This window comes from Euleptes europaea, chromosome 10, assembly GCF_029931775.1.
Source record: "Euleptes europaea isolate rEulEur1 chromosome 10, rEulEur1.hap1, whole genome shotgun sequence".
Classification (NCBI taxonomy): Eukaryota; Metazoa; Chordata; class Lepidosauria; order Squamata; family Sphaerodactylidae; genus Euleptes; species Euleptes europaea.
In genome coordinates, this window is record NC_079321.1 from 10,101,424 (window position 1) to 10,122,746 (window position 21,323).

Sequence of the window (21,323 nt, forward strand, 5' to 3'; positions counted from 1 at the left end):
TATGCTTAACAGTGCCTCCTTGGTGGTGGCTCTACATCCAAACACTATGGAATGAAACTGTGTTAATATGTGTTGGCAAGCAAGGAGCATTGAGTTGGATTGAAAGGTGATTTTCTTCAGTCCGTCCACTTCTGCCACATTTTCCTCCCTTCTCTGTCCTGCTGCACCCCATCGAACTCCCCAAAATGCTGCTCTGGCGGTACCAGGGACCCTCAGGAAGCACATGAGGGGTGAATTGGGGGTTTTCAGTGAAAGGAAGGAATCGGTTAAAATGGCCTCCTCTTCCACTGGCAGAAAAATGCCTTTGGATACACACCCACTGAAACTGCAGGAGTGAGATTTTTTTTTTTTTTTGATAAAAGGGTTTTTTTATTTATATATTTGGGAGGGTACAGAAAGGAAAAAAAAGGGAAAGGTAAAACGTTATATATATAAAAACAATACAATATAGCATTTTATAGATTTTTTGTTTTGTTTTGTTTTGCACAGACACATGGTGTGTTATATACTAGATTAAGCTAATGGTGCTCTTTTAAAAGAGATTTTTGTTATAGGGTCAGATTTTACCAGAAATGCACTGGGATCTTATATGACACTGCTTGCATTGAATTGTAAATTCTGAACTGCTTGTATTCAATTACCTAAGATTGTATGTAGCATGTAAATGATCTAACATTACAACGACAAGACAAAATATTTTGGTGTCTTGGGGTAAAAATAACCCACAAGACATTTTTCTTTTTCCTATCCATTTCAATGAAGTGGGAAACTATCATATTCCAGTAATCACCTTATTTTTTTTAACAAAAATCAAAACTGGAGTGGGGAATAAACTAGAGGGACACAATTGACCCCACAGAAGGCATATAAAGCAATACAGGTTTGCTAAAAAGGATTTTATCTTTCTTGAATATCTCAGATATTTTTATTGTAAGTTTGGGATAAAAATATTTTAAATAAATATGTTAAAGTACATTTCTGGAATACCATACAGCCCTTCTGATGGAGTAGGGTTAAATGTAGATGCCTCATCACTGCTCAGATGATACGGGATTCCGAAGGGCATCTTTTTCAAAGACACAGATCCGCCGACCATTTTTGACCCTTCCTAGACCAGGCTGAGATCTGGCCATGGGGATCCACGCCACAGTATCTTCAAGGATACACTACTACAGTGGTTCCCAAACTTTTCAGGACACCACCCCTTTGGTTCCACAAACTGAACCCCAGCTCCCCCTACCCTACCCAACAACACAGTTGAAGGGGCCCACCTCTAGCGTCCCCCTACTGCCCCCTTGCCTCTTAGTGCCCCCCTAGGTAATCCCACCGCTCCCCAGAGGTTGGTACTGCCCACTTTGGGAACCACTGAAGTACTAGAATGCACTCTACGTGTGCCTGCCCTCGAAAACAACCTGGACATTCCAGCTGCTACGAAATGCCACAGCTTGATTCCCATTGGAAGCTAGGCGGATTATGCATATTATTTATTTATTTAGAATATTTCCATGCTGCCTCTCGAGGTGGCTTACAACTGTACAAAAACAAACCGTTACAACTGTTCTGGAGTCACTCTGTTGGTTGCAGGGTTGCTAACCTCCAGGTTGTGACTAGAGATCTGCTATTACATCTGATCTCCAGGCGACAGATATCACCTGGAGAGAATGGTCGCTTTGGAAGGTGGACTCTACGGCTTTATAACCCATTGAAGACCCTCGCCTCCCCAACCCCACCCTTTTCAGGCTCCACCCCCCAAATCTCCAGGTGTTTCCCAATCCGGAGCTGGCAACCCTCGTGGGTTACCATTTAGTTTCCAGGTTCTGTTTGAGATTCTGAGTATCATCTACAAAATTTCCGGATCTGAGAGCCAGCATGGTGTAGTGGTTAAAAGCGGTGGTTTGGAGCTGTGGACTTTAATCTGGAGAACCGGGTTTGATTCCCCACTCCTCCACATGAGCGGCAGACGCTAATCAGGTGAACTGGATTTGTTTCCCTACTTCTACACACAAAGCCTTCTGGGTGACCTTGGGCTACTCACAGCTCTCTTAGAACTCTCTCAGTCCCACCTACCTCACAGGGTATCTGATGTGGGGAGAGGAAGGGAAGGTGATTGTAAGCCGGTTTGAGTCTCCCTTAAGTGGCAGAGAAACCAACTCTTCTTCTTTTTCATCTATTAAACCCAAACCCAAAAAATACCAGAAAAAATGGTGCACACCCGTAATAGAGAGATTCATAGTTATACATTTGGGAATTTGCTTAATTACCCTATCCCTTAAGACAGGCATTACAATTACTGGATGTAAGGCCATTAGCATCTGTATGAACCGACATAGCTGGCATATATAAATAGTTTTAATTATTTTAAAGCGGATGTCATGTGCGCATCCTTTTTCTTTTCCCCCAACATTGTTTGATTTGGTTTTTTCGGCAGGGCTTAGAACTATTAGCAGATGCTGCGAGTAGCATAATGTTTTCTCTGCAGATGTCTGCAGCCTATGAGAATCTACGAGCGCTTTGAATAACACCCCCACTAGAGCGGTCCTCTTGTCATCGGTGCTGTATATTATAGCACATGAATCCCACACAAGTGGATGAACAGACTTTAACTAATACCATCTGACAATGATAGGGAGAGAAATAAGTTAGAAGCCTGACAAAGTCCTGGAAATGGTTGTTAGCCTTGGGAAATAAAATCCAGGCCACAGAAAAGGGCTCATCCTCCCTTTGTTTGATCAGACCAAAACTTGACTTTTAATGAGCACTTCCTACAATTCACAGGAAACTGTTTTACATGGAGGTACTGCCTGGGATGTTATTATTTTTCGTTTCTTTTAAAAATGTAGGTCACAATCACATGCTTTGTGAAGACAGTAGGCGGCACGGCTCCCATTTAAGGGTGCTTCATGCATTGTAGGAGGCGTCCTAAAACAGTTGTGTGTGAGGTACTTATTTATTTTGGTACAAGAAAGTACCCTGAAAGTGGCATATGTCTCAATCTTAATACACAAACCAAAAAATATTAAAACAAATGAGAAAATATCAAAGACTCGTTAGCATCAAAGACTCATTTGGACTAATCCACAGGGCTGACAAATTGGAAAAAGGAAACTGTTTCAACTTACCGTGCGTTTCCATTCTTGGTGGTTCTGAGGTGGAGCTGTTTCATGCTGCTGGGAAAGCCCTGCCCGTGGCTTTGATGGTGCCACCCACCCCACAAGCGGCAGGGCCTTCCCTGCCAACCCCCAGTCCATAGATTGGAAAAGCCACTCTGGAAAGGAACGCTAAGCATAGGAACCAACCTGAACTGAGCCAACTAGGCAGAGACATCAGACTCAAAATGCCTAAGTTTGTGATGATACACATGGGCTGTCCCTAAAGAGCACCTCAGGGTTTTCAACCCTGTATTCTAATGCACCAAACTATGACATTACAGGAAAGGAGGAGAAGACCTCCGCACCCCAGAACCACCATGCATGGAATCTTATGGTCTCTGCCACTTCTTTGTGCAGTGAATTTAACATGGTGCCTCCTTGGTGACTGCTACAAGCTTCTGAAGACACATTGTCTGTGAATAAGAATGTTCTTTTCCTTCATCTTGGAAGGCCAGGACTCCCAACCAGGTGTCCCAGACTCATGGAGGTCTATGAGTGTCTACTATCCAGGATGACTAAAGGGAACTTCCAGTTTCAGAGGCAGTGAACCTCTGAATACCAGTGCCAGGAGGCAACACCAGGGGAATGCCTCGGCCTCTATGCCCTGTTGTTGGACTTCCAGAGGAACTGGCTGGCCACTGTGTGAGACAGGATGCTGGACTAGATGGACCACTGGTCTGCTCCAGCAGGGCTCTTCTGATGTTCTTACGAAGGCCCTCTCCTCCATGAACATGTCCACTCCTCTCTTAAAGCCTTCCAACTTGGCAGCCATTCCAAGTTGACATTCAGGGCATCATAAAATTTTCAGATGGCTTCTTCATTTGGCACATTCCGCACAATCACAGATTACCACTATTAAGTAGGGTTGCCAAACTCCAGATGGTAATCACTGAACAATTGGTATGTGTGCTGAATAACGTTAGTTGAGAATAATAAACAGCACCACAGCTCAATATAAGTAGAAATAGAAATCTATTTAGTAATAATCAAGCATAAATCAACAAGGTATAGGTCAAGCACTAAATATGGCCTTAAAGTAATAACGCAAATATGACAAACATAACACAAGCCAATATAATAAAGTCCGTGCTGAAAGGAAAAAAATACCGGTTCCTTCACCGTGGTAGTCCAGATAAGGTAAGTCTCATAATGTGGTTAATCCACCGTCGTTCCAAGGAAAACAAAAATTAAAATCCAAATAAGGTAAGTTCCACAATGCGGTTACTCCACCGTTGCTTCAAAAAAATGTGTACAGAAGACAAAACGACACTCCCGGATCTCGTGATTGTTTCGCAATGGCTTCTTCAGTAGTAAATTAATTCATTCATACATATTCGATTCACGTAGTGGTTCATATACGGTACAAAAGACCTCAATTTCTGACCAGCAACCCAAAGGGCTTCTTACTATCTCTGATAGCTGGTCAGAGATAGTAAGAAGCCCTTCGGGTCGCTGGTCAGAAATTGAAGTCTTTTGTACCGTATATGAACCACTACGTGAATCGAATATGTATGAATGAATTAATTTAAAACTCCAGATGGTGGCTTGAGATCTCCTGGGATTACAACTGATCTCCAGGAGACAGAGGTCAGTTCCCCTGGAGAAAATGGATGTTTTGGAAGGGGAACTCTATGGTATTATACCCCACTGAAGTCCCTCCCTTCCCCAAACTCTGCAGGCTCCACCCCCAAAATCTCCAGGTATTTCCCAACCAGGAGCTGGCAACAATACTACCAAGAAACTGCTCATATCTTACTTATTTTAATGACTGTGTAATCTAACCATGACAAATCAGTATTGCTCCTAATTACCGTTGCATTAAGACATACTGGAGCATCAGTGCAATGTAATACATTTAGTAAAAGGTTTTTTTTTAAGAACATGAAGACTTAAGTCTATCCATGTTATTCGATATCTGGCCATTCATCATTTCTGAGAATACTGTATTCCACTTTCCAAAAGTACAAAAGCCCTTAAAATCCAGTCATCAGGGCAACAAAAGGCAGAATGTAAAAGCACAGATTTGTCTTGATTTTTTTTTTTAAAAAGCAAACATTGTTAAAAATATTTCCAAAAGTCACTTAGAGGAGAAAAACCCAACCAGGCCCCTCAGCAAATCACAGAAGTGTGCGATGTGAGCTACAGTCTTCTAAATCCCCATCTTTATGTCTGAGAGTCAAGCAGCTGGTAAAGAAAAGTAACCCATGGAAGCATCAGTTTAGGGATCTCTGGTCGTTTATGCATGGGTACTTTCACTCACGTTTGTCCCTAGTCTGAATCGGTTGTTATGCATGAGTTTTCCGTCCATTAGTGATGACCTCACTGCCAGCCCGTGCAAATCCTGGGACTTCCCATCCCTCTGTTAACCCAACTCTTCTCTCTTCCCTGAGCAAAGCCCAGGTGAAATCCCCATGCAGAAGGCAAAGTGTGAGACATGCAAGCTTGGTTTCACTCACAGTCAATTACAAAGCAGCATGTCCAGAGGCGGGGATTCAAATACTTCCTGCTTCCTCGGAGCTCCTGAGCAGAAGAAAAGCTTTTCAAAACCGAGGCTTGGATTCCCTCCCCTTTCAGATGACTCCGTTTTTTGTTCTTAAAATGCTTTTTTATGTGGCAATTGGGTTTTTTGGGGGGGGTTTCTCTTACAGTAAGCTCTACAAAGTAAGCCAATTACAAAGCAGCATTTAAAGGAGCGGGACTGGATTTGAGCTTGGAGACTGCTGGTGCATAGATGCCCAACAGGAAAGCGTCGGTCCAGCCAGCAACGAACCTCAGGTAAAACTCCCATGCATAAACGGCCTCTGTTCTATATGCAGAAGAGTCCCCTTCCCCGGTTCTAAGTGTTGAAGCTCTGGCAAACCTGGTTTCCACCTCATATTGGCAATGTTAGCAGAACTCGAAATCCCACTCCAATTAGCCTTAGAGCTCCTTTACGATATTTCTTTATTTCATTTCATTTATACCTTACCTTTCTCCCCAAGGGGGTCCCAAAGCAGTTTACATGGTTCTCCTCCATTTTATCCACAAAACAACCCTGCAAGGTGAGGCTAGCAGTGTGTGACTGTCCCAAGGTCTCCCAGCGAGCTTCCGTGGCAGAGTAGGGATTCAAACCTAGCTCTACCAGATCCTATTCTGACACTCTACACCACACTGGGTGGCTGCACTCTTTCACGTGCCCACAGTTATAATTATAGTTACAAAATCCAATCCATGTAGGCAGGGTCATACCTTGCACTCTCAAAAACAAACACACAAACACTGCATTCTGGGCAAGGATATATAGAACTGATTAAAAGTTCTGCAGATTTTTCATGGAGTTGCTGCCCATACTTTTGCTTACACGCCCAGGTGGAATGCCCCACCCCGCAAGCAGCAGAGGCATAGATGAAAGGCACAGGTGGCTACGGAACGGGCTTTAGGCATGCTTAGGTATGACCTTATTTCCTGCTTACAACTCCAGACTTTATGAATACTCTTTGACTATGAGATAGTGATAATTGTATTTATGGATGCAATATTACATCCCCTCATTTAAGAGGGATACATACACAAGGATTCGTTTTCTGGTGGAATAAGCCTGGTGGAATAGTCTTCCCAGTGACATCAGGGTCCTGCAGGACCTTAAAGAGTTCAGCAGGGCCTGCAAGACGGAACTATTCCGCCAGGCCTCGAGGGCAGCCGCGGGTTGTCCATCATTGCTGGCCTACCCCATCTCCCTCCCACTTCTGTTATCTGTGAGGGTGCAATCTCTGCTTGCCCAGTTCCATAGTGGCTACCACCGTTGTATCTGAATGCCATCTTGTTTCATAGTTGTTTAATAATTGTTATGACTGCTGTGGTTTAATCTTGATGTGTTATGGTTTTATGTGGGTTTAGACGTTGTTACCCGCCCTGAGCCCAGTTTGACTGGGAATGAGGGCAGGCTATATATGTGAAAAGTAAGTAAATAAATAAATAAAAAAGAGGAAGAAGGGTTGCAGTTTTATATTTTAAATGTTACTTTGCAATAACAGCACACACATAGTCATAAAGATTTTTTAATATATTGGAATGTTGATTGCTTAGACCACTGAAGAAGGCTGTATAGCCGAAACGCATATAGCCAGAGTCTAATTGTGTTATTTTATGTCTTACTATGTTATATGAGCATGTCAATTTGGTAGGCTATTGCAATCCCCTGAATGTGTTATATGTGGCATTAGATTTTATCCTGAAATAAACGTATACATATTTTGTACTCACATAATTTTTAGAGTGCATAACCTTGGGCCTTGGATTTTTACTTTTATTTATATTTTCTTGACCTTTGGGGTAAATTCTGGTGTTTAGGGTTAAATTTTCCCCCTTTTGTTGTTGGTGTAATATAAATAGGAACAGGTAGCTACGCACAACACAAGCTGAGCCCTTGACAATCTACCCTTTAAGAGGCTGCCTGCGCTTCACACAGTTGTAAAATGATGACATTCAACAGACAACATTTTAGAAGGGGAAGGAAAGCCCTGGGAATTATGGGTGGAGTTGTCTTTACAGTGAACATCTCTCTCGCCTCGGTCCTTCCTGTTGCCTCTCCTGAAAAGCTGTGCACGTGGGCTGGGAAGCTCTCAAGTACAACACGAGATGCAACGCTGGAATCTGCAGCTGGGGGCAAGAAACCCACAGGGATTATGGGATCACCCCGCGCAAGTGGAAGTTCAGCTGTCCCAGGAAGGAATTTTACCAATGACTCTTATTTGAGGTTTTTACCTTCCCCATGGCAAACAGGATATTCTCTGTCTGTAAAATTGTTGTATTAAATCAGCACAAGTGTCAAAACCGACTGCTGATATTTAGAAGAGTTGGTTTTTATACCCCACTTTTCTCCATGGACATGTCCACTCCCCTCTTAAAGCCTTCCAAGTTGGCAGCTGCCACCACATCCTGGGGCAGGGAGTTCCACAATTTAACTATGCGTTGTGTGAAGAAATACTTCCTTTGATCTGTTTTGAATCTCTCACCCTCCAGCTTCAGCAGATGACCCCGCGTTCTGGTATTATGAGAGAGGAAGAAAAGCAATCGGCCCTTGGGGGTATCAAAAGCTTCCAGTCCCATAAGCAAACAATACATTTGAAATCACTTATTTGTGCTGCTAGCAGAAGAGCGGTCTTCAAGTAATGAGCTTAGAATTCATTCTTCGTACCACCTTATGGCAAATTTTGCAGGATGAAGTTGCGCATTTTGTTATCCGGCTATCCCCAAACGGTACAGAGCACCAACTTTGTTTGGCATGTAGCCTGTTTGGGGGCGGGGGGGACGGGGGACTCTGTTCTCTTCTGTTCAGCTTACTGTTTATTCAAACATGAAATGTACTATGAAAGCATTATGGTGCCTGTTGCTGCTGAATTATTGCTGTGTAACACCCAAGAGTTGGAAATATATCCCTAAACTAGCAGGCAGAGTGACAGATGAATGGTGTTCCTTTTAATCCACTGGGAATAACAACTGAAATGCAGCATTCACAGAGTGCGATATTGTTTGCATTCCAGTTCAGATTTCTGATGGGAAGGCCTTTTTTCCTGTGGAGGGAGGGGTGGAGAAGGATCCCCATTATGAAACAAATGACAGCAAGTAATTTTATATAAACGGACTGGAGAGAGAAAGAGAGAGAGAGAGAGAGAGAGAGAGAGAGAGAGAGAGAGAGAGAGAGAGAGAGAGAGAGAGAGAGAGAGACTTTCTACAGTAAAGCCCATTTGTAAAATGGTTCTTTTTTTCCCCCCTCCCAAAATACTTTAACCTAAAATGTTGCGTTTAAAAATATTTTTTCTTGATCGCATCGTAACGCAGAAATCTTATATCGGACAAAGAACCTTTCATATGAAAAAGCTACATCAGAACTGTACACTGGAGGATCTCGGTGACGTTCAATGAGACTTTGTGCGTGAATGCATTGGGGCCTCCTAAATTTCTCTGGCCTGTGATAATTGTGTATCAGTGTTGTACCACGAGCCAGACCAAATCAATGCACAACACAGCAGCGCATGGTGGGCGTCATCCTTTGCCTGAGGAGCCTTTGGCCTAAGCGGTTAAATGCTAAGGACGCCAGCCCATTTGGGTTCACCAGCCCATTTGGGTTCATTCAGATGGTGCCAGGGATGGGCTAAGTTTCATTAGCACAGGCTCTCCGCTGCAAGATAATATGTGGAGCTGCAAAAGAGAGGGGTGTGGCTTCAACACCAGTCCATGCTCATAGAGCACCGTTGGATTCCTTATCATTTTATAACGAGTAACCTCACGGCTGAATACATGAACTGACTTCATTGCAAAATGCGGCTCTAGAAATTAGGTGACATGAAAGTTTACTCGCCGGGGGCTGATCCCCAATTCCTCATCTGTGCATGTAAATCAGGAGGGAGGATTATTATTATTATTATCATTGCTGCTGCTATCAATTCACAGTTTACTTATGGCAACCCTGAAGTGTTTTCAAGGAAAGAGACATTCAGAGGTAGTTTGCCATTGCCTGCCTCTGTGTAGCAAACCTGGACTTCCTTGGTGGTCTCCCATCCAAACACAAACCAGGGCTGACCCTGATTAGCTTTTGAGGTCTGATGAGATCAGGCTAGCATGGGCTATCCAAGTTAGGGCAGAGGAGATTATGCCTGAGGAAATTAGCCCTGATTTTGAAGACAGGGGTTTGGATCCAAAGTAGGGTTGCCAGGTCCCTCTTCGCCACCGGCAGGAGATTTTTGAGGTGGAGCCTGAGGAGGGCGGGGTTTGGGAAGGGGAGGGGCTTCAATGCCATATAGTTCAATTACCAAAGCGGCCATTTTTCTCCAGGTGAACTGATCTCTGTCAGCTGGAGATCAGTTCAATTAGCAGGGGATCTCCTGCTACCACCTGGCAGTTGGCAACCCTAATCCAGAGGTTGTCTTCTGCGGACATACACTCATTTCACAAAGTAATTACCCCTTCCCACTGCAAACTTCCCATGTCTTCTCCACTGCTCCTGAGACCCCCCTCACTAAAAGCAGGATACTGGGGCGTTCAGTGGGCTTTGGGGGGGGGATGCTTCTGTTCTCCAACGGAGCTCTCCGTTGAGAGTACTTTGCACTGAGCCCGTCAGTGTGACATGGAATTCAGCATAACATAAGGACAAAGTCCAGGCTTAGTAGAAAGACTGTCTTAAATCATTTCAACAGATTTGGCTTCTTTGTTTATTTTAGTGCACTTCTGAGTTGAGAGCTTGTTAAAGTAGAAGCAGGCTGAAGTTCAGAACGGCACTTTTTCCTGCTGTCGAGAGTCCAGAAGTATCTGGCATATTTTGTTGCTGATACGTTTCTGGTTAGTAGCTGAGCCCAGCGTTAGAGATCATTAGGGCTTCTGGCTTGGAATACAAGGCATTTGTCAAATTGCTAAGCCAGATCTCGTTGTGGTACACCTCTCTCCCAACGCCGCTTATGGCTGGTATTTAAAATGTAAATCAATAGGACCTAAATTCAACCTAAGCACAAGACCTTAAATCAACACTAAACGTCTCCTGTTGTTCTCGGTCGCTTTTATACCTCTGAATGCTACCGATGCTTGAATTTTGTTTATTCCCATAGAGATTTGCATCCCTGTAGCAGCAAATCTCCTTAATCTTAGATGAAAGCTAACAGTAATGTATCCTGCCCAACGTACCCCAATGGGCTACGGTGATATTTTCCAATCAAAATAAGTTATTCTGGTTTGCTAATATTTTAGAGTCCTCGCGGCACATTTAGGCATGTCAACGATGCAACTACATGATGTATCTTGTAGAAGCCAAAACACATCATTCAGTTTGAACGACAATTTATGATTTCAGCTCCCCTCCTCCCACCCAAATAAAAAGGTTTTAAAGAAATACAGCGCAAACAATATTTGCTTTCTGTATAATTCATTGTAAGTGAAACCATACCGCTAAACAATCATATCCTGTTTGGGCCATAATGACATCAGAAATACATGTTTATCATCTGCTTTGGACAACTTAGCATGTTTTTGGCCCAGGGCAAAGTGGAACTGAAACCATTTGCAGTTGGCCAAACCAAGATAACCACACATTTCTGAGGTAATTGATACCTAAAAGGAACATAGCCCTTAGATCACAGTTCATGATTTAAGCACACTAATTCTTTAAAGAAGGTTGTTAAAGATTTTAAAGAGCACACTGGACTTTCTCCAAAACTTCGCATGCAAAAACTATATTCTACTAAACAGGGTAAATAGGATATACTATACCACTATACATACTACCATCTTCTTTTGGGGAACGGAGTACATTTCCTGCAATGCTTTCAGCCCTTCTCTTCTTTTTAAAGATCCCAGGTCAAAGTTTTTTTTTTAAACAAAACATTACAATAACAGAATCCCTTCTTGACCAACCAACTTTTGAGAAAGTATTGCCCACGCTTTCCATTTTTTTTCCAGCCACTTGTATATTTTCATACAACCCTTTTAAAAAGAATCAATAGCATATGTACTTTGGAAATTGAATGTTTGTTGTAGTTATTGTTTTTGCTTGCCAACTATGATGACCAGTTTGGGTCAGATAGCATGTCACTATATGCATCCATAGCATAAATTCAGAGTCAATAAGATATTCAACAAGATACCAAAATACAAGAAGTAGCCTGAATCCTATCCAAACCCTTCTTTTGCCTCTCATTCAGTACAGAAATAACACTACTGATTTCTTAAGTATAATTCAGAAATCAGAAAGAGAATATGGTCTTGTGCATTCTGTCCCCTTTCCCTCTCTGGCACCCCCACCTTCTCTCTTGTAGATCTTAATCAGGGGTTAGCATGCTCTCTGTACCAATACCCAATCAGATACTACCTGAATCAAGGATTGCAAGCAATTTGCAAACCTGGTTAACAGTGAACTTTGCTAGTGTTCACCAAAGCTTGCATTAGAACAAATGGAATGCTATAGCCTGGTTTAAACCAGGGCTTCTTAAATTTTTTCCACTTGTGACCCTTTTCGCTCGAGAAATTTTTACATGACCCCGGATATATAGGTATATAAAATAGGTATACAAATCAAACATTTACTGATAATAAATCATAAAGAAATTTATTTTAAAGCAATTATTTGGTATATATATAATTTTCCCATTTATGGTTGCCAAATTTTTCGTGACCCCCACATTCTCCAGCTAGTACCTGGAGGTTGGCAACCCTAACTTCGGAGCATTCCACAAGATGCCAAGGAAAAAAGATCAACCACTGATTTTCTTTGGCAGTAAAGAAATAGAATACGAGCAAAAACACCAGTGACAAAATATAAAAGAATTAAGAAAATCTGATTTGGCCATTTTCACCGTTTGCTAATTTTAGCTTCCACTTATGGTAAGTGCAATTCGCAGTAAAAATCACTGTGTCAGAGCATACAATACAACTTTCAAAAAATGGTGGGGGGCGCATTTAAAAAACACCACAGGGCAAATGATCTCATTAAGGTAGAGGAATATGCAGGACATGGTGTTGCACAAAATTGAAAGTTTTATCAATTTTTCCCCACTCCTCTGGGTCAATATGACCCCACTTCGTGGTTGAGGGTTTTAAAATGTTAGCTAAAATTAGATACTCATCCGATATGCTAGAAAACCGGTAGGTTTTAATTAAGTGATATAAGAAACATAATGCAGCCATTAATGATTTCCTTTCTGCCACAAGGGACTTTCTATGTACCTGCCTAATCTTTAGTACAACAACCCTATCAGAAAGTAGAACAAGGCACTAAGGGATGAATTGGCTTAATTTATACTTCCTTTGTTTTTTAAATGATATGATTTCATTGATCATACCTCTCCTCCAGGCTTAAGGCTATGCTAAGAGTACAGGGACTGGCTGGTGTGTGTGTGTGTGTTAAGTGCCGTCAAGTCGCTTCCGACTCATGGCGACCCTATGAATGAAAGTCCTCCAAAATGTCCTATCTTTGACAGCCTGGTATCTATCTTTGACTGGCTGGTATGCAACAGTAATGGGAAAAAATGCCTTCTTTCATAATAAGAGTTGGATGATCCTATTAAAAATCTAACTTTTCAGTCAGTGATTTAGGCTGGTCCTATATACAAATCGAAGCTGGCATGTGGGGACTGCACCACCTCATCTTTTACTTTCACAGAGCAGGAAACTAGAGTAAATGTCCTCTGGTTAATTCGATGATGTCAAATTGTCCTCTACTCTGTTTATGCATGAGTAGGATGAAGCCCAGAACGTACCTCCATTCTCTCTTGTTTCACATCATCAACCTCATCGTCGTCAAACAAAGACAAGAGTTCTCCCGTCTGATCAATAGAGATAAGGAAGTCTTGAGCGATTTTCTGACGTTTGTTGATGCTGCCACTGCCGAGTTTGTCTGAGAGAAACGTGAAGGGAAAGCAATTGTCGATAGGATTTTGGTGCAACTGCTAAAAATTGTCAGAAAATTTCATTTGCAAGTGTGAATGGACACAGCAGACCAATATATCTATACATGCAGAGACATTTTAAGATGTTAAACGTTATCCCGTAGTGCAGTTGCAAACTTGGGGCGATATTTTTTACCTGCATTGGTGCAGATAATCCAGTGCCAGAGTAGTCCATCTGGGCCAAATGACCTTATGGAAAATCCATTCCGCATTTTCTTTGCAGCTGTTTTTGTGCTGTAATGTATTTCAATGGAGCCCATGCAAGTCAATTGGCATTCCTGTTTCCCCTTATCTTCAATGGGTGTTCCTGCTTCTCCCATTGTTTCCAATAGGCAAGCCTATCATTCCTTTTACTACATCCTTTGCAGACTACAATCAATTACAAAGCAGCATTGTCAAAAGGCAGAGACTCAGACACTCCGGATTTTTGCTGGTGATTCTGCAGTACAAAAACTTACTCTTGATACTCCAGGACTTTCTTTGGGGCAAACAACCACCATGCATAGGATTTTGAGAATTCGGATCAGAAAAGTGTGGGTCAAGGGAGCGTCGAACCCAAGGCATAATTCCCCCTTCTACACTAAGACAATTTTACCGTGCTCTGCCTCTAAGGAGCTCAAGGATGTCAAAGGGGGAAAACATCTTCTAAGATAACTTGGCCAGAGAAAACAAGTTGTCTCTTTTCATGCAAACAGAATATCAAGCACAGAAAAACGGCATCTTTGAAAGAGTAATGCTGCGGGTTCAGTCAGTGAAGATCTGCCCTGAGATTAGAAATCCTGTGACTAACTCAGAAAATGGGAGAAAGAAAGGTCCTTTCAATATATCCTGGCTGCTTAAAATTTCAGGCACCTCCTGGCCGTATATCAGAATTAGGTGAACGTAGATTATAGTCGCTTCGTAAAATATGTCTGATTCTTTGATAATAAATTAACAAAATGTCTCTTCAAATGAATTCTGAAGCCAAACACCTCCCCACCCACCCACCCAGTGTAGGCGTAGGCTGCCTCATGTAAATTACACATGCTGAAATCAATTAAGTCTTATAATCAGCACCAGTTCCTTACTTCAACACAGTTCTTGAAGCTAAGCAGCCCTACTTATCACTGGGTTGCCGGACTGACAGACTGCACTTTTACGAGTAATCTGGACGGGAAAGCACAAGGTTATATGGAGTTCCCAACTAAGTCAATATTTTTGGATGTCTAAAGCTATCTACATGAGGAATATATTTTCCATTTGGTACGCACTGTGCACATGTTGAATATTCCCCATAGAAAGGCAAATTATTTCAAAGTTTCTCTACCTTCCAGAAGATCATCTTCTTCAATGCCTTTGACGATTTTAGATTTGTAGTCTCGGAAAAACATATATTTAAGTAGCCTTCTGAGCTTTTTCTAGGAGGGGGGGGGAGGAGGAGAATACAGACATCAATAAGAATTTACGCAGACGTTGCCCGCCTGCCTTAAGAACCACTGCAGGAACCTATTTCTTAGACTATACATACAGGATTATACACTCACAATCATAGACAAAATCCTGTTTCAACATTCAAGCCTCGTCAGAGTTAAGAAATTACCAAATTAAGGCTGTCAATAATCAGAAAAAAATTACACCTTCCCTCCCCCCCAGTGCATATAAATTTTAATTCTAGTCTTCATTATGCATTTCATACTGTTTTTTCAGCTGCAACCTCCTCTGCTTTTGTGCTTTAGGTGGAAGGTAGCCAGTACGCAAACCAGACTGCCCAATTAGGGTTGCCAAGTCCCTCTTCGCCACCGGCGGGAGGTTTTTTTGGGTGGAGCCTGAGGAGGGCAGGGTTTGGGGAGGGGAGGGACTTCAATGCCCTAGAGTCTAATTGCCAAGGCTGCCATTTTCTCCAGGGGAACTGATCTCTATCGGCTGGAGAGCAGTTGTAATAGCGGGAGATGCCCAGCTACTACCTGGAGGTTGGTAACCCTATGCCCAATGAGGAATTCCTCTGTTTATTGCAGAGGTAGGTATGTGAGTGGATAGAGAGGGGTGGCAAAGAGAATGGCTCACATTCTGGGTTAAGCACACTTTATTCCTCCTTGGAAACTGTGCGATAGACTTGCCTTTATTTCAGAGCAAGATAATTGCCCCAAAGCACTTTGGTATTGATTGAATTCAGCCTGAGAGCTTTGTGCAAAGTCAGTCAGTCATCTATGATTTTTTACAGTTCAGAATATAGATTGAATGGCCCTCTCTATTTCAAAAAAAGGAAGACCAACCCTCTGTTATTGTAAGCCCCTTCACCAAATATTTTTACACGTGTCAACATTCGCACAGCAAGGCAACGCCTGCCAATCAGGTCAAATTGATGGCCTTAAGAGAGCCAGCATAGTATAGTGGTTAAGAGTGGTGGTTTGGAGTGGTGGACTCTGATCTGGAGAACCGGGTTCGATTCCCCACTCCTCCACATGAGCGGCGGAGTGTAATCTGGTGAGCTGGATTTGTTTCCCCACTCCTACACATGAAGTCAGCTGGGTGACCTTGGGCTAATCACAGCTCTCTCAGCCCTACTTACCTAGAATCAAAGAGTTGGAAGGGACCACCAGGCTCATCTAGTCCAACCCCCTGCACAATGCTGGAAATTTTAAGTGTCTATTGTGGGGAGGGGAAGGGAAGAAGATTGTAAGCCAGTTTGGTTCTTTCTTAAGTGGTAGAGAAAGTCGGTATACAAAAACCAACTCTTCTCCTTCTTCTTAATGGAGGGACCAGGCACTAGTTTGTTATAACTTTGATAACTTTGTTATAACTGTTATAACTTTGATTTCACTGGGTCTAGGGTTTGCGGAGGGGAGGGACTTCAAAGCCATAGAAAGGGTTGCCAACCTCTAGGTATTAGCTGGAGATCTCCCTCCCCTCCCCAAACCCCGCCCCTCAGGCTACACCCCCCAAAACTTCCTGGTATTTCCCAATCTGGAGCTGGCAACCCTACCCCCTACTCAAAAGCCCGTGGCGAAGAGGGACCTGGCAACCCTAACTGGGTCCCACGTTTGCCTGCATGCAAGCAACAGAGCACCAGGTTAGGGCTGGTGTACGTGTTTTGCCATTGTTAAATCAAGGTCCACACAGCCTCTACAAGACTTGGAGAAGACTGAGAGGTGACATGATAACCATCTTCAAATACTTGAAGGGCTGTCATATAGAGGATGGTGCCGAGTTGTTTTCTGTTGCCCCAAAAGGTCGGACCAGAACCAAGGGGTTGAAATTAAATCAAAGCAGTTCCTCAGTGGAACAGGCTTCCTCGGGAGGTGTTAAGCTCTCCTTCCCTGGAGGTTTTTAGGCAGAGGCTTGATGGCCATCTGTCAGCAATGCTGATTCTATGACCTGAGGCAGATCATGAGAGGGAGGGCATCTTGGCCTTCTTCTGGGCATGGAGTAGGGGTCACTGGAGGTGTGTGTGTGTGTGGGGGGGGGGGAGATAATTGTGAATTTCCTGCATTGTGCAAGGGGTTGAACTAGATGACCCTGGTGGTCCCTTCCAACTCTATGATTCTATGTCAGACCAGACTAAGCTGGGCAGCAACTTGACAGGCATTTGGAAAACCGGGTCTAGATTTCAGACTGAAACTCAGGATTTAACATTTACTATTTTGGCTCTTGTAGGTTATCCGAGCTGTGTGACCGTGGTCTTGGTATTTTCTTTCCTGACGTTTTGCCAGCAGCTGTGGCAGGCATCTTCAGGGGAGTAACACTGACAAGTTTCTCCTCTGAAGATGCCTGCCACAGCTGCTGGCAAAACGTCAGGAAAGAAAATACCAAGACCGCGGTCGCACAGCCCAGATAACCTACAAGAACCAATGAACTCTGACCGTGAAAGCCTTCGACAATATTTACTATTTCATTTATTTACTATCTTTATACCCTACCTTCCTTCACTCAAGGCCACCAAGGCAGCTAACCCATTGGAAACATACATAATAAAAACACATCTTAAAATACCATCAAAACCAAGCCAAAACACATCGTTCAAACAAGTAAAATCCAAGTTAAAATACACATACGTTACAATAAAATTCGCATACACATACATAAAGACAACAATTAAAAACTGGGCAGGAAGGTGGCATGCCAGATGAAACAAAACGCAGGCAGGTTATTTTATTTAGAGTATTTCTGTGCTGCCTCTTCAGAGTCCTCCTTGAGGCCCTTTACAATTAAAATAATATAACAATCCAAAAGCCATTGAAAACAAGCCGTTGGACATTAACAGCAAAAAATTATCCATAAATCAGACCTCAGACCAGAAGTAGATCATTAATAGTGGTGGTTAAGATAAAAACCCGTACTAGGGTTGCCAGCCTCAAGTTACTAGCTGGAGATCTCTCACTATTACCACTGATCTCCAGCAGATGGTGGCTTTGGCAATTGGACTCTATGGCATTGAAGTCCCTCCCCAAACCCCGCCCTCCTCAGGCTCCATCCCAAAATCCTCCCACCAGTGGCGAAGAGGGACCTGGCAACCCTAGACAGAATTTATAATTTCAAGGTGTTCCTGTATGTTAGTCTAGTGCGCTAATTTGAAGGCCTTCCCTAAGGTCTCATGTTTACATAGGCAGTTCAGTTAGATGAGAGTGCCTTGCATGAACCTGTTGGAAGTTGCTCCTTAGATTAAATCTGTTTGAACTACTCCTCATTCTTTTGGTCTCTTATTTTGGAACCCAGAAACATTACACTTTTGTTCAATAGCTTGCTTGAAAGAAACTAGGAAGCTACATGAGTTGATTGCACAACCTGCAGAATATCGCATCTACAATACACTTTTGCCCCGTACCTTATCTTTGCGCATCAAGAAAAGAAGATCCTCTGCAGAAATGACTCTGGCTCCTCTCATCTGAGAAACCTCAGAGGCCTGCTGTAACTGTAAGCACAGAGGAATAGGGAGATTGGTGTCAGTGCTATACTCCATAGCAGCGTTTCTCAACTAGGGTTCCCCGGAACCTTAGGGTTCTGCGAGAAATCGCTAGGGGTTCTGTGAGAAATGGTGATGAAAAGGCTAATCATATGAAAATCATATGTAAATCATATGTAAGGGTTCCATGAGACATAAATATTATTTCAAGGGTTCTGCAAGGGTAAAAAGGTTAAGAAACACTGCTCCGTAGGAATGTGTTTTCAAACACATCTGTCAAAAATCACTGCAAAACTGAAAAAGAACTTTTTCAATCCCAGGGTAAAAATCCCATGGTAAAAAAACGATACCATTAATCAGAAGCATTCTGGAAGATAAGCATTAAAAGATAAAACACTGGTGAAATTGCAACTTCTGTCTTCACAACACAACTTAGCACTGTCTGTTTTGCTAACCTTATTTTAGCAGCTGCTACGGCAAAAGCACTTTACCTTTAGGTCTTTTCCTCTTAAAATGATATGCCTTTTATAAGGAATTGTGGCGTGTAAAATTTCCTCCCAAATTACAGGAAACAATCTAGTGTTCACATCTAGATTGCAAACAATTGTGTGGGATATTCTACATTTGAAGATTGAAAACCTTTTTCAACCCCAGGGTAAAAATCCCAGGGTAAAAAAATCGATTCCATTAATCAGAAGCATTCTGGAAGATAAGCAGTAAAAGATAAAACACCGGTAAAATTGCAGCCTCTGTCTTCACTACCCAATTTAGCACTTTGTTTTGCTAACCGTATTTTAGCAGCTCCTATGGCAAAAGCACTTTACCTTTAGGTCTTTTCCTCTTAAATTGATATGCCTTTTATAAGGAATTGTGGCATGTAAAATTTCCTCCAAAATTACAGGCAACAATCTAGTGTTCACATCTAGATTGCAAACAATTGTGCGGGATATTCCACAACCCACAGTTCACAACTCTAGTACTGCAATTGAGGGCTAATTTCCCAGTATTTCCCTTCTGGCAATTTGGTCAAGCACTGCTTGAAACTTTAGGGTGGGAAAAGCTGCTCTCAGAGCCATATGTTAGGTCACTGAGATATGTTTCAAATTTATGCTCTTCTTCAAAGGAGAAACTGCTTAGAGAATCCAGCAGTGCATCTTGGCTTTCTAGTTCTGCTTCCATTGTATTGCTGCTGCTGTTGTTAAATATTTTTTTGCTGCCTTTCCACTCAACCGGGGTACTCAAGGCAGCAAACAAACAAAACAACTGAAGCAGGGCCTAAACACGAAGAAGAAGAAGAAGAAGAAGAAGAAGAAGAAGAAGAAGAAGAAGAAGAAGAAGAAGAAGAAGAAGAAGAAGAAGAAGAAGAGTTGGCTTTTATATGCCGACTTTCTCTACCACTTAAGGGAGACTCAAACCAGCTTCCAATCACCCTCCCTCCCCCTCCCCACAACAGACACCCTGTGAGGTAGGTGGGACTGAGAGAGCTCTAAAAGAGCTGTGACTAGCCCAAGGTCACCCATAGCTGGCTTTGTGTGCAGGGGTGTGGAAACAAATCCAGTTCACCAAATTAGCATCCACAGCTCATGGGGAGGAGCGGGGAATCAAACCTGATTCTCCAGATCAGAGTCCGCCGCTCCAAACCACTGCTCTTAACTACCACACCACGCTGACTCTCTCTAACGTGTGCTCTGAAACATCCACCAGTGTGTCAGGAAACGGCAGCACAGAGTAATTCCAGTCTAAGACACTTCAAAAGACTCGACCAGAGTAACTACAAAGGATGGCACTGTAAGTCACCATTAGGTAGAAGCAAGTATATCGTCTTAGCTACGTGCATAGCTGATTCTCAGGAATGGCCGCAGGTGAACATGTATTCTCAGCATAATGGAGACAAACCAGAGCTGGCACATGTCTTATCCTATTCACCACAACACATCTTAGGATACTGCTCCTCCCATTAACACACCCCAGCAAAGTAGGGTATTGGTTGTCTGCAGGATTTGATGCCCAGGATTAACTATTAAAAACAAACAAAGCCACACCTCCCTCCAACAGAACAGCCCACTAACTGGGAAAGGAGGAAGGCATAAAGAAAGAGTTACAAGGGGGCGTGGTGTAGTGGTTAAAAGCGGTGGCTTGGAGTGGTGGAGTCTGATCTGGAGAACCAGGTTTGATTCTCCACTCTTCCACATGAGTGGTGGAGGCTGATCTGGTGAACTGGAATTGTTTCCCCACTCCTACCCACGAAGCCAGCTGGGTGACCTTGGGCTAGTCACAGCTCTCTCAGCCCCACCTCCCCCACAGGGTGTCTGTGGTGGGGTGGGGAAGGGAAGGTGATTGTAAGCCGGTTTGAGTCTCCCTTAAGTGGTAGAGAAAGTCAGCATATAAAAGCCAACTCTTCTTCTTTGGGATACAAAACACCAAAAATGAAGTACTGGTGCAGATACTGGATTGCAAAAAATTAACTTGTATTAAAACTCACAGGCACGTTCAGAACATGAGATGACAAAAAAGACATCTGATTATGTTCTATGCAAAATAAAATAGTTCAAACATTTTCTTACCGTACTCACCTTTCACAAATGCACCTGAAAATAATTTGAAGAAAACCTAACCTCCACGTGCATGCTAGCTATGGTTTTACTCTGTAGTGCTGGTTGAATAAGCATATTATTAATCTGAGATCCCATGCTGGTAGGCCTTGAAATGGGCCTATTCAGGAGTTAAAAAGATCAACAAAAACAGTAGCTGTTTCTAATATGCGGGGGGGTGGGGACTTTCAGTTCTGGCAAGTATTCAGCAGGAAAAAGATTCAGTCAATAAATCATAATACTGGGCTGCATTAATTTTTTAATCACACGCGCACACACAATGTGAACTGCA

At 42.8% G+C, this 21,323-nt stretch overlaps 1 protein-coding gene across 1 annotated transcript in view; it reads right to left on the reverse strand.

Moving 5' to 3' along the window:
• The window catches only part of SUPT3H (SPT3 homolog, SAGA and STAGA complex component), a 91,660-nt gene extending 73,211 nt beyond the window's left edge, over positions 1-18,449 (reverse strand). The window contains exons 1-3 of the mRNA XM_056856380.1: positions 18,363-18,449; positions 14,868-14,958; positions 13,373-13,509 (exon numbers count right to left, since the gene is read on the reverse strand). Of these exons, the coding sequence (XP_056712358.1) occupies positions 13,373-13,509; positions 14,868-14,958; positions 18,363-18,422 (288 nt within the window). The 5' untranslated portion in view covers positions 18,423-18,449. The remainder of the gene's footprint in view (positions 1-13,372; positions 13,510-14,867; positions 14,959-18,362) is intronic.
• Between the last annotated feature and the right edge of the window lie 2,874 nt (positions 18,450-21,323).